The sequence below is a fragment of the Eretmochelys imbricata genome, chromosome 3, assembly GCF_965152235.1.
Source record: "Eretmochelys imbricata isolate rEreImb1 chromosome 3, rEreImb1.hap1, whole genome shotgun sequence".
NCBI classification, from domain to species: domain Eukaryota; kingdom Metazoa; phylum Chordata; order Testudines; family Cheloniidae; genus Eretmochelys; species Eretmochelys imbricata.
This window is the reverse complement of record NC_135574.1, coordinates 40,914,455-40,928,095: the sequence shown is the minus strand read 5'-3', so window position 1 is coordinate 40,928,095 and position 13,641 is coordinate 40,914,455. Positions and strand designations below refer to the sequence as shown.

At 42.8% G+C, this 13,641-nt stretch overlaps 1 protein-coding gene across 2 annotated transcripts in view; it reads right to left on the bottom strand.

Annotated features, from left to right (window-relative positions):
- ARHGEF10 (Rho guanine nucleotide exchange factor 10) overlaps nt 1–13,641 on the bottom strand; it is a 181,678-nt gene that overhangs the window by 75,604 nt on the left and 92,433 nt on the right. For both annotated transcript variants that reach the window (XM_077812623.1, XM_077812624.1), the window contains 7 exons: nt 13,260–13,337; nt 12,859–13,038; nt 11,681–11,797; nt 10,022–10,114; nt 7,719–7,889; nt 5,904–6,049; nt 2,491–2,666 (listed from right to left, as the gene is read on the bottom strand). In XM_077812623.1, the coding sequence (XP_077668749.1) occupies nt 2,491–2,666; nt 5,904–6,049; nt 7,719–7,889; nt 10,022–10,114; nt 11,681–11,797; nt 12,859–13,038; nt 13,260–13,337 (961 nt within the window). The remainder of the gene's footprint in view (nt 1–2,490; nt 2,667–5,903; nt 6,050–7,718; nt 7,890–10,021; nt 10,115–11,680; nt 11,798–12,858; nt 13,039–13,259; nt 13,338–13,641) is intronic.

Here is a 13,641-nt window from a genome sequence, read left to right as displayed (position 1 = left end):
CGCACCCCCTCCTACACCCCAGTCCTCTGCCCCAACTCTGAGCCCCCGCTTTCACCCAACTCTCTCCCAGAGCCCGCACCCCACACCCCCTCCTGCACCCAACCCCCCTGCCTCAGCCCTAAACCCCCTCCCGCAACCAAACTCCCTCCCAGAGCCCGCAGCCCCTCCCACACCCCAACCCTCTGCCCCAGACCGGAGCGCTCTCCAAAACTCTAAACCCCTTGCCCCCAGCCCAGAGCCCCCTCCTATACCCCACAACCCACATCCCCACGCCCCAGAGCCTGCACCCCTCTGCCAGAGCCCTCTCCCCCCCAAACTCCAACCCGCTGCCTCAGCACTGAGCCCCCTCCCACACCCAAACTCCCTCCCAGAGCCCACACCCCAACCCCATGCTGCACCCCAACCCCCGTCCCAGTCCTGAGCGCCATCCCGCACCCAAGTTCCCTCCTGGAGCCCAAACCCAATCCCCTGCCCCAGCTCGGAACTCCCTCACACACTCCAAACCCCTTGGCCCCAGCCCAGAGTCCCTTCCTGCACCCCAAACCCCTCATTTCTGGCCCTCCCCAGAGCCAACACTCCCAGCTGGAGCTCTCACCCCCTCCTGCACCCCAACCCCCTGCCACAGCCCAGTGAAAATGAGCGAGTGAAGGTGGGGGAGAGCAAGCGACAGAGGGAGGGGGGATGGAGTGAGCGGGGGCGGAGCCTCAGAGAAGGGGCGGGCAGGGATGAGGTCTTGGGGAAGGGCAGGGGGTGGGGCAAGGGTGTTCAGTTTTGTGCGATTAGAAAGTTGGCAACCCTAGGTGTAACACAGAGAGTAACATTTTCAAAAATGACACAGGCTCTTAGGCCCAGTTCCTCAAAGGTATTTAGGTGTCTAACTCCACTGAAAATACCTTTGAGGACTGGGCCTTCGGGGACTAAGTCCCATTGGCTCCTAAGTAACTTAGGCACATTTGAAAATTTTACCCAGAATCACTTAGGAGGGAGTGGCAAGAGAACTCTGCTACCCTTGGTGATCAGGAAAGTGCTATATATTTAAAGATAGATCCCAAACAGCTCTGAGGTACAATATTTCTTTTCGGGCACAACTGTGGTGAATGGCATGAAGCAAAAGCCAAGAAAGCCACATTAAATAAGTACAGAGTGACATACTGCATTGATTCACTACTGAAACTGCTCTAAACCACAGCTCTTGAATAACTCAGAAGGAGTACTGCCAGCTAACAGCGAGGGTTTAGAATGCAAAAAGAGAAGAGCTTAAAATAAATGCACCCTAGCAAAATACAGGATAAAAAATTCATTCATTGCATATGGAAAGACTAATGATTGAAGCCAGTTTACATGTTGTGCATCAGGCTGACCAATTTTAGGGACAGTTGGCACAGCATGTAGATAGGATGTATATTAAACAGTGTATAAGGGAAATAAGCTCTTAAACTTCAGGGCATGAGATCACTTCTTTAAGGAAGAAGATTCCCCTATAGGCAGGTTATCCCATTAATGCCTACTACAGTAAATCTTGCACCTTTCTCTGAAGTACCTGGCTCTGGCAACTGTCAGTAACAGGCTACCAGACTATATGGACTACTGGTTGGATCTGGCAGAGGAAGGGATCTGCACCTGCTCAGTAGGTAGGATTTCTGGGCTGCTTGAATGGGCAGGGAGACAGGGAACTTGTGTAAATAAGCCCCTCCAAGCAGGCCACTGTATATCCCCAGCCCTCTCGTTCATGCCTGCTAGGGTTATGGAGAATGCAGTAGTTAGTACACACTTAAGCCTACAGTAACATCTGTGTGGCTCCAGCAGTAATGGGGGCAAAGGAGAATAGGGAGGGTTGTGGAGGGAAGCCTGTCCTTTTCCAGAATAAACAGAAAGATTTCCCTTTGTGGGAAGGATCTCTGGAGGAGATGTCACCTTTTCATCCCCCACTGCCAAATGCTATGGCAAGCTCCCACCAAACAAGCTCTATTTTGGAGGTGTTGGTCAGGGGGACTTCTTTGGTATATATGGTGTCTCCTGACTGCCACTCAGCTGTGAAGAAACCTCCCAGAAATGTTTCACAATCACCTCTGGAGGAATCTTCCCCACCACTAGCCATGATCTTCTTACAGCCCTGTAGCTGCAAAGCTCAGGGGGGTTCCAAAGCTCTTGAAGGCCCTGAACCACAGATGCTGCTAGACCCAGGACAGGAGCCAGAAGTAATCAATACAGTAAAGTTTGATGTCTTGCATTTCCCAATCATAGTCACTACTGAGTGGCATAAATAAAGGTGAGACACTTACTAAGTCAAAAGTCTGGTTAGAACACATACTAAGTCAAAAGTCTGGTTAGAACTTCATGCATTTTCAGAATTTTTAAAAAATTATTGTACATAATGCAAGAATAAACATACACAGAATGCATTCCTTTTTGCTTTCAGTCACCCATCTAAATCTGAACCGGGGCCTTAATCAGAAGTAAAATCCATCAATAATGGTGCCTGCCACTTACTTGGCTTAACATTAACGATGACATTCTCGGCCGAGTGCTGAGGTGGGAATCTGCAGTTGTCTCCTGAGCCTTCACTGTTGCCATATTCTATTACTTCCACTTGTCCAAGTGGCACACTCCATTTTAATAAATACCTTAGGCCAGTTGCCATGATGCCACTGCTTTCATACGAAGAGCTGGAAGATGCATAAATTTTTGATTTTTTGAGCACCTGTATGTCTTTCATGCGAGTAGTCATTTTATTTACTATTTTGATTTGAAAAATATGCCTACTACATAGGTCTCTGTAACATGTGCAACACTATTTTTAAAAAAATCACACCCATCACATTGACCAGCATTGCTGTGTCTTTTGCTCTTTACAAAACAAACATAATGTAAAGGAACTACACTGGGTACAGTGGGGTCCAGGTAAACATGTTTACTAACTGTATATATCATGCAAGGCCTAGCTACATAGACACACTGCTGCTCAGGCTAGCCTCTGAGGACATTTGGAACACAGATGACAGAGAGGGTCACTAGAGGGCTCACAAACTATTTAAAGTATATTACCCAAGGGATTACCTATCATGCCCTCAAGCTCAGAAGACTTGGACTTTGATGGGTGAACTGAACCTCTCGAGAATGCCCTGCTCCCACTGGTCAAACAGTATTAGATTCTCATCTGACCTCAGCTCTCATGTGTAGGGTTGCCAACTTTCTAACACCACAAAACTGAACATCCCTGCCCCGCCCCTTCTCTGAGGCCCCACCCCTGCTCACTCCATTCCCCGCCCCCTCCATCACTCACTCTTCCCCACCCTCACTCACTTTCGCCGGGCTTGGGAATGGGGTTGGGGTACGAGAGGGAGTATGGGCTTTGGGCTGGGAGTTCAGGCTCTGGGATGGAGCTGGGGATGAGGGATTTGGGGTGCAGGAGGGGGCTCCGCGCTGGGGCAGGGGGATGGCGTGCAGCAGGTGAGAACTCTGGTTGGGGGTGCGGGCTCTGGAGTGGGGCTGGGAATGAGGGATTTAGGGTGCAGGAGAGGGCTCCAGGCTGGGGCAGGAGGTTGGAGTGCAGGGGGGTGAGACCTCCAGGCTCTGGAGTGGGGCTGGGGATGAGGGGTTTGGGGTGTGAGAGGGGGCTACAGGCTGGGCCAGAGTCGTGGGGCATGGGGTCCCAGCAGTGCTTACCGCGGCTCTGAGGAAGCGGCTGCCAGATCCCTGCAGCCATGAGGCGCATGGGCGGCCAGGCAGCTCTGCATGGTGCGTGCTGCCTTCGCACCTGCAGGCACTGCCCCTTGAATAACTCAGTTCCCATTGGTCACAGTTCCCAGCCAATGGGAGCTGTGGAGCTGTTACTGAGGGCGGGGGCAGCATGCGGAGCCTCCCAGTCCCTGGCTGCCCCAGTACCAAGGGGCTGCAGGGACCTCGTGGCTGCTTCCGGGAGGACCACGGAGCCAGTGCAGGTAGGGAGCTTGCCTTAGCCCTGGGGCTCAGCTGTGCTGACGACCGGACTTTTAATAGCCCAGTTGGTAGTGCTGACCGAAGCTGCCAGGGTCCCTTTTCGATCAGGTGTTCCAGTCAAAAACCAGATGCCTGGCAACCCCACTCGTGTGGCACAATACTATGTCTTTTAGGTTTTTCTTTCCTCTGAAGAAAGGAGATTTATCTTTGTCTCCTCTTCCCTGATGAATCCCATCAGCAGATGTGCCAAGAAATCAAGCTTCATGGATAGGAGGGGATGGGCTAGAGGGGCAGAGAGTGGTCACTATCAGCAGTGTTGTTCCTTTGCCAACAAGTATTACATTGATCCTTTATGGATTTAAAGTCTATGAAGAAGCCCCAGATCCGGACGCCTCAAAGCTGCAGAATAGTATGGCTCCTGATCTGGATAAACAGCTTGCAGCTGGGCCCATCCCTAAGTGGAATGCACAGCGGTTGGAGGTGGAAAGCCCTATTGTTGACGTGAGTAAAGCCTTTATAAACACATTATTATAGGAAAGGTGTGGGTGGAGAACTTGTGAGAGCTAGTTCAATTCTGAACTGCTAGAGAAAAAATAACCCTGTACATTTTAATGAGACATCTTTTCCTGTGTTAACAAATCCCCATGGCACATGTGTACCACATTAGACAACACCCCCAAGCAGGGAGCTAAGTAATGGTCAAGCCCACAGGAAGAGGAGCATTGTGTTTGATTACTGTAACAATCACCTTAATAGCAAACACAGAGACTCAGCAAAATCATGGACTTTTCACATGAGAAAAGAAAACAGGTTACATTCTGCCACTTTAGGAACAATTACACAGAAGCCAGGACAAGGTGTCACAGGAAGGACTAAAATAGGCAAAAGAAAGCTATTTTCTCTCAGTGAATCACAAGAAAATAGCCAGGTGTGACTGAAGGACTGAATAAAAGGGCAAGGAGAAGAATCACAATTCCTGGTTAATAGGAAAACAGCTTGTGAACATCTGAAGAGCAAAGTGTTATTAAAAGTCACTTTTCACTTGCTGGTATCGTTTGAGACTTAGCACTAGTAAGATTACACAAAATAGGTAAGGAATACTTCATGGTATTCACATTTCAGAAGTGTACTGAAGACATCACGTTGGGCTGAGAAAAGCTGCTAGTTTTAGTTTAGTTAGTTAAAGGCAGACAGATAGTTAGAGACGTTCCTTGAGGAAAGAAAGAAAGAACTTAATGGTCTCTCTATATGTTCTCTGTCACCATGCACCCATACACAAAGGGAAAAAAATTACAATACAACCAACATGTTAAAATGTGTGTGACTTGGCACACGTGAAAGTGACAGGCTAATAGCACCAGTTATAGCCAGCAATAGGACAGAAAGCACTATGCAAAAGATACTTTTTTCTAAGCACCTCAATCTTAATCCTTCAGTTTTAGGCTTCAGGGATGAAGGCCGGGCCCAACTGATGTTAATGGGAGCTTTGCTATCGACTCCAATGGTTCCAGGATTTCACCCCAGCTTTTTTATTTTTAAACAGTAAACTCGACCAAATTACAGTTTTGTGTGTGTGTGCATGTGCACACAAAGAATCAACACCAGACTGAGCTCCTATTAACTCACTTTCACCCATTACCTAACTCAAGGCCAACACTCAGGTCTTCAGAGGTGAGGAGTTAGTGCACTAAGCAACCGTGCCACCTAATCTCCACTACAGAGCAAATCTTACTAAGATCTGGAACCTGGACAAATTGCTTCTGTCTATTGGTAATTTTCTGTTTGTACTTTTTTCTAGTGGTTTATCTTAGTTCTTTAAAATACAATCAGGAAAGAACAACAAAGCTACTGGCACATTATTGAAATTTATAGAAACTAGTATCTATGGTTAAAGTTTCCATTAAGAGTCCATTCCGGTTCAAGTTTCCGAGTGATCAGTTCAAACAGCGTGAAGTGAGCCTTACCGTGCACTCACTGTTGCACACATCAATACATCGTTCAACATGAAGAGTCGTCGTTCTTTGGTTTTGACAATTTCTCCTTTCTCGTTGTAAACTGTTTCTAACATATCATCAGTCCGTATTAGGTATCGGTTTCCACTGCTGAGTAACTGGAGTTTTAAAATGATCAACATATTAATGTATACACAACATAGCCAACATCCACTGCAAAAACAGAAGCAAATATAATGGGCCACCGTATTCTATACCGTATTAAAAGTGTTTATAGGTGGATTTAAGGACATGGATTCAATGTCTTTGTTAAACTCTTAGGACTGATTCCCATTTACATAAAGACCCTTTTACACCCCTCTGGCATAAAATAGGAATTGGGCCCATAGATTTCTACAATTCCTTTCTCTCTACTCCCTTCCAGTCAATTCACATATGCTCTGAAGTGTCAACTATTACAAGGAGGCAAGAAGGAGCAGGAGGAGACAGGGTCATGGCTACTCCCTCTGCCTGCACTGGTCTACAGAGCTGACTGGCAGCTGACGAAAGCACATAATGCAGTATACAGGCTCCCACTGCGTGCCACAAAGCTGCCACATCTGATAGCACAATGTCACCTGGAACTCCCATTGGGAGCACTGCCCCGCTCTTCCCTGTCCCCAAAGCATGAACCAGTGCCTATTAGGAAAAATTTGTCTCTATGTTTAACTCCTTTAACTACATGTCGATGATCATCATGTTGCTGTTTAGACAAGCTACAGTACAGTGTGAAGATATATAATTAGGAGGAAAGGTTAAAAGCCCTAGGTCAATCCCCTACCTCCAGAGAATCTGGAACTGAAACCAGTGTTCCAGATGCAGCCCTGCTATCGCTGTCAGCAGAGTACACAATTTTTAACCATTTGGCTATACAGGTAAATAAAGCACATCCATGCTTATCCCAATACTGTGATAAATTCACTGCTTTTTTTCTTTTGAAATATTGATCTTAATGATGCAAAATGCCTATGCTTTGGTTGATTGCTTCCTCCCCAGAAAAATGAGAGGACTTTCTACACCACTTGAGAAAAATATGAGGTGCAGTTAGCATTTTTTTTCTCAGAATAGGTCTAGGCACTCACCACCCTATACAGATGTATTAAAGACAATAAATCGCAATGAGCAGTAATTCAGGTATGTGATACCTCATCTTCCAGAAAGAACAGAGGCATTTATGATGCACAGTAAGACAAGAAGGTTGTTCCTGTCTCAATTCCTTTTAAATGTATCTCACCATTCTCGTGAGGATATTTCTATTTTACAATCCAAATAACTGAATAATACAGGCAAAACAAGAAACTATTAGATACATCTGTCAGCACATCTGGGACTGCTTTCCTGGGTTGAAATATCAAAGGGAAGAAATGGATCTCTAAATACTTTACACTGCCTATATGGCCAAATCCTGGATCCTGCCACGAAAACAAATTAGGATGTCCTTGTACAGAGGATCTATGTGAAGGCATGAGGTGGGATAAGGAGTTAGCATTCTCCCTTTACCAGACCATAGAACACCATTGGGCTGCTAGTACCTCCGCTAGGATGCAGCACTGGACACATAACCCTGCACCCACAGCACACTGTGGTTTCGGCCAGTGGACCTATATTATCCTAGAGATGCCTTACATTTCCCAGCCATTCTATCCCCCAAATCCACGTATGTTTTAAATAGAACCATCACACAAAGGGGTGCAGATCAGGTAGCCACCCCACTAGCTGCTCAGGAAAAGGTAATAAGAAATTTGCAACATATGAGCTTCCACAGTATAAACTATATTCTGTCCCAACCTTGTTCAGATAACGTTCATTCATGGCTTTTGCAATTTGCTTTATTTCACAGCGCTGATCTGCATCTCTTTTCCTTTCGTTTAATTTCTCTGCCAATGTTTCGAGCTCTGTAAGAGCCATCTGCAGTGGCAGCCTGTCAGGATGTCCTTTAGTAGTATTTTTCAACATATCCTAAAAAAAAAAGGAGCACAGATATGATTTCTGAGGCACAAGTTAAAGATGGTACATAGTTTTGTAAACTTCTCTCTAAAGTTATTGCATTGCTCTGAAACTGATGACTACTCAACGATAAGCCCAATGCTATTAATGACTTCTGATGCAAATAATGGAACACTTTGGAATCTTCATCCCATTGGATCCTTGGTTGGCTGAATTTCTAATTGCTCTTCAAAGAGATGTTAACCTGTGAAGTTTATTTTCCAGTAAGTAGGTAAGGAGAAGGGAGTTCAAATTGAAGAAAAATATAAAAGATACAAATGACATTAAAGAAACAGTTTGAAAATCAACATGCATTATAATATGTAGATACCTGTATCCAATAAACCTGAAAAACTTTCCCAACCTTTAATTTAATGTAAGGTCATACTGAAACTATTTCTCATCATTATCATTATTATTATTTACTAAATGAGAACAATGAGCTTAATGCTGTATGAAATACAGTGGAGGAAACAGTGCCTGCTCTATGGATCTTGAAATAATTTCTGAACATTTCCATATTTGAGGCATACACTGAAATCATTTGGGCAGTTTCCCTTTGCCGACAATTCTCAGACATTCCTATATACCCACTATTACTTCTTATCAAACTGCCCCATCTCCTCCACTGCATCAATGATGCTAGCCTGTCTGTCCATTGGTGAACTCCTTCCCTCAACCATTATTCCACACTTACACATGGCCTACCATCCTCAAACCAGTCTTCCTCTAGAAGAAATTAACCAACTGATCATGGCTAGTGGGATGGAACTGGAGCTGCTCTGTAATAATTTAATAATACTGTATGTTGAGTCAATTATTGGGATGTCCACTGTACAAATATATTAGTTCAGTTTACTAGGGGGCTGTAAGGAAAAACAAACACGAAGAAAATGGAAAGGCTCAAGATAAACCACTTCCCTGCAAAAACTTGAGGCTTCTTAAGAGACACTGTCAAGATAGAAAAAGGCTTGGGAGCCAAAAGATCAAAAGAACTATAGCAGTTTAAGAAGGAACATTTTCTCAAAGAGAGTGGAGATGTTCAGGGGACACAGGCAGAGATAGAGGCAACTGCTGGGGGTGTGAAGTAGTTATGCCTTTGTAGGGTACCATCAGAGAATGGTAAGCCTTTGGGTGAAATAGACATGCATGTGGACTGTTATTTTAAAATCCTTTTTGTCTAAATGCTTTGTTCCTATAGCAAAATAAACATTTTTTTGTTTTAAGAAGGATGTTTGATCACTGTACAGACATCATAAAGACTCCCAAAGAGAAGAACCACTAGTGTTCAAACTCCACAAAGAACAATTGGCCCTTACCTGAATGTAGTGTATTTTGCCCTTTAAAACAACAGCTGTACACAAATACATGGCACAACTGTTTTTGAATCAGGGATACCTAAAGAAATATTTATTGACATGCAAAGGTAAAGTACCAAGCTCTAGTAACTTTTCCTTCAGTAGATCCTCACAAGTCAAACCAAGAGATTACTAGAGCTGGATGAAATTTTTCAGACAAAGTTTGTTTTTTGTTTTTGCCAAAAAATAAAGATTTGCATTGGCCCAAACAGTTGGTGAATGTGTGTCAACTTTGCCAAATTGTTTTGGCTGAAGAAAAAACAAAGATTTGAAAAAAGCTAAAAAGTTTCATTCTGACATTTTCAAAACAAAACATTTTGACTTTTTGATTTGAAATGACATTTTGTTTTGATTTTTATCTCAATTTTATCTTAACAATTTCAGAAGGTAAAAAACCCTCTCAAAAAACAAACTGAAACATTTCATTTTGGGTTGAAGAAGGCGTTTTATTTGACTCAAGGTGTATTTATTTATTTATTTATTTTAACTTTTTGGCTTGCTGAAATTTTTTTAAAAAATTTAGTTTTGAGCTGACTTGAAACAAACAAAAAATCAGTTAACCTCATAGCTCTCATTATTACATATTTAATTTTTCACTTGTTTGATCCCAAGACTCAAAAACAACTCCAATTTTAATATATTGCTACAGTCTAACATAGATCCCACAGAATCCCCCCAGAGGTTGAGTACTAAGAGAATACAAAAGAAGCATTTATCAGCTAAGCCTCATTGGTAAATATTGTTTACCTGAAGCAGAAGAATGAACTGTGGAAAGCGCTGTATGGGTTTCATCATTAAACCATAGAGGGTAATTCGATCAGGGCTCGACTCCTGGCATTGCTGAAATGAGAAAGTCACTGCATTTGCTCATGTTAGTAGATTTCTATTATTGTCTTTCAGAAACTTAAAATGTTTGCCAGGATTTCTTTATATCAATAACTTTCTTTGTACCAGGAATACAACAAAAATTTCACAAACTCATTTAGAAGTATTAGTTAGGCCTCTGTGAAAAATCTTACCATTTAATTTGTCATAATGGCAAGTGAAAAAAAAGAAAACTTCCTCCTCAAAAACAAGGAAAGGGACAAATCCCAACAGTACAAGAGTAGCTGAAATGGGAAACTAAATTCTGTTTGAACTAAGCACATTTCTACTTGCCTAAACAATAGATTTAAGCATGACCTTAACTTTAAGCATGCAAGTGTTCCCATTCACTTGTTCCATGTCTTAAATTTAACCATAAAAGTAACTGCTTTGTTGGATCATGGCCTTACATTCTACAATGGCTGTTCTCTGTCGTGGGATCTGGGGTAAAACCCTACCAGCTGATGCAGTACTATCTATATTTATTCATGTGTTTTGGTATTTTAAAAGAGAAAGTCTAGGGAAAACTCTCAATCTCAAAAGGTATGTAAACATAAAGTAAAGTCCATAGTTATCTTTATATAACATCAAAGGACACCAAGGGAAAGGAGGAAAAAACAGATTTGTCATTTTGTTAGCTCTGTGCATGCTCAGGAGGCAGGTTGTTATTACAGCTGGTTGACAAACGGGGAAAACGTCATGATTTTTAAAGATTTTTCTCATTTTTTTCAAAATGCTGAAATATTTTCAACAGTGTGTATTTGGTCCAAAACTGTGGGGAAGGAGGGAAATCATAAGAACAGCCATACTGGGTCAGACCAATGGTATCCTGTCTTCCAACAGCGGCCAATGCCAGGTGTCCCAGAGGGAATAAACAGAACAGGTAATCAAGTGATCTATCCCCTGTCATTCATTCCCAGCTTCTGGCAAGTATTATATCAGCATTTCAAAATGCAAATAATGTTGAACAGCTCAAGTACTTATACTGGTGCCCATCATTACAGTGCTGACCTGCAACCACTCCTGTGCCCCCTAGCTCCGACCCTCTAAAATCCACACTTTTGCCTGACCAGAATTGAAGATTATGGTCCCAAATCTGCAGTCCTCACTCAAGCAAACATCCCACTGAAGTCAGACTGAAACGACTGAGAGCTACTAGCCCTGTGTGTTCTGTTACTATGCCCAGAAAGGTTCAGAGTGAGTTTTAATTTAAGACTTTTATTTACAATGTAGCTAATGCATAAACTTTGTCGAAAGATGAGGCCTCAGCTTGTGACCTTAGCTAATGTTCATCTAACATGAAAGAGAATCCCAACAGCTTGCCAAGCACAGTCATTTGGAAGATCAATAAAACTGAGGTGCACGGCACAATACTCCTCGGAGCTAAAATCATGTCATCCTCCTGCAACACTAGAATTGTGGGTGAGCTTTGTTCTCTTTGAATTTCATCAGAATCTACACACCACGGGGCCAAATTTTTCTCTAACTCTTCTTGTGCTTTGTTATTTTCTTCAGCTTTCTTTCAAGCTTAAATGCACTCACCTTTAAAAAATCTAGAAAGGCAGGCTTCGTGGCACATGTTTTCTTGAGAATCCCCACAGCTGTACTGAAGTTATTTACATACTCACTGTATGCATCTAGAACCATGGATTTAGAAAACTGAAACGCAGACAAGACAAACCTCAGTCATCAACAGGAAATCCAGCTGAAGACAGGCTCATTTTTATTTTTGACATCTAAGTGCCTGGTGCTGTGAGGAGCTGAGTGCTCCACACAGGAGTTGCTGAATACCTTAAACTTCTATTGAGTCCATAGTTGGAACTAACCAGTTAACTCCTGATAAGCTACAACATGCAAATGCATTAAATGCAGAGTTAAAGTTGTAAGTTTGCAAAACTTATGAATTGTAAAATGTATGGTTCTAGTAGCCACTTCAGCTCAGCCACATTAAATACATGGGATAAAGTGGAGAGACAACTGCCCAGAAAGGCAAGTGGAGATTCCTCTGATGTACCTGGGGTGCCTTAGAGCACTATGCATTGCAGCATTTACATCTCCTGTGCAAAGGAGGGGATGTCTAGGGGGAGTGGAGGCAAGAGGAGCGGAGCTAACATGTGCTGAACTCCAACTGGTGGAGTCAGCTTTAATACAATCCCTTAGGCTGCTCTAAGTTAAACCAGAGGTTGGTTCAGCCCCTTGTTGGGCTGAGGATTGGGGTAGCTACTTTCCTGCATATCCACTCCCCACCCTTTCCTGCACCAAGCTCAACTTGGACAGACTTGGGAGTCTAGGCCATGGTCTGCAGTATTTCTAGCTATAAGCAAATCTGCTAAGGGCCATTCCATGCTCTTCTGTTCTTCAGAGGTGTCAAGCACCTGCAGCTCATGTTGATTTTGGTGGATTTGTGCAGGCCCAGCATCTCTGTAAACAAAGCCACTTATTTAGATGCCTAAATGCGGATTTAGGTGGCTAACATGAGGCACATATGTTTGAAAATATTAGCCAAAACTCTTTCACTTGAAACCAACCAAACAGAAGACATGAGTTGGTGTCAATGTAGTTGTCCTAATGGGTACATGGGCTATTACAAAAGCCACCAGCAGTGGGAAACATAGGAAAATAATAGGGTATCCAAATTAGATAGAGAAGTACATAGACATATCAACAATTAAAAAAAAAATTGACATTTTTCATGCCTCTGCTCACATGTATTTACTTACTGAAGCAACAAAGACATCTCCAATCATTTCAACAGAATCCCACTCAGAGACACGGCTGGCCAATGCTATCTGAAACATTGAATGGCACTGAAGAATCTCCTTAATACGATAAAAGACCATTTTGAGTTTTCTTTCACTCAGTAACTTTGGTTCCATTTCTGAGAGAGGCTTCTCATATTGCTGAGCAAAGAAAACAGATTCATTCAAACAACCCAAAAAAAATTAGAGTTTAACATCAAAAAGTAAAACCTATGCCAAATCCTGACTTATAGTCAAAAGAAAACACATTTGATCTGATGCCCCTCTAACATTATGCATATGATTCACAGTATAATTAATGAATAATTCTTTGAGGATTTGGTTCCTTTCCAAATAGTAAAAGGCAAAAAATATTTTGATACCTCCAGAATTCTTTTGAGAGCATCCACATAATTCTTCTCACTGTCAACCACAGAGCCCAGAATATATCTTCTCACAACCTGTTCAAAGTGATAAAAGTTAAACTGTCAAACTTAAAGTAGTTGATGCTCCCCTCGTTTCTGGGACTTGTTGAAAATAATGATGATTACGAACAGATATGTGGAGTTTGTTTACTAAATTCTTTTTTGTTTTCTAGTCTGAAATAGCTAACTTCGGGGGGGAGGGGGGGGAGGGAACACAGTTGATCCAGTTGTCCCTATATCTAAAACGGAAACAGAGTTAAGAGTATTAGGCAAAATCACAGACTCATATTAAACGTTAACCATAAAGTTCTTACACTGATAAATCAACCCTTGTATTATA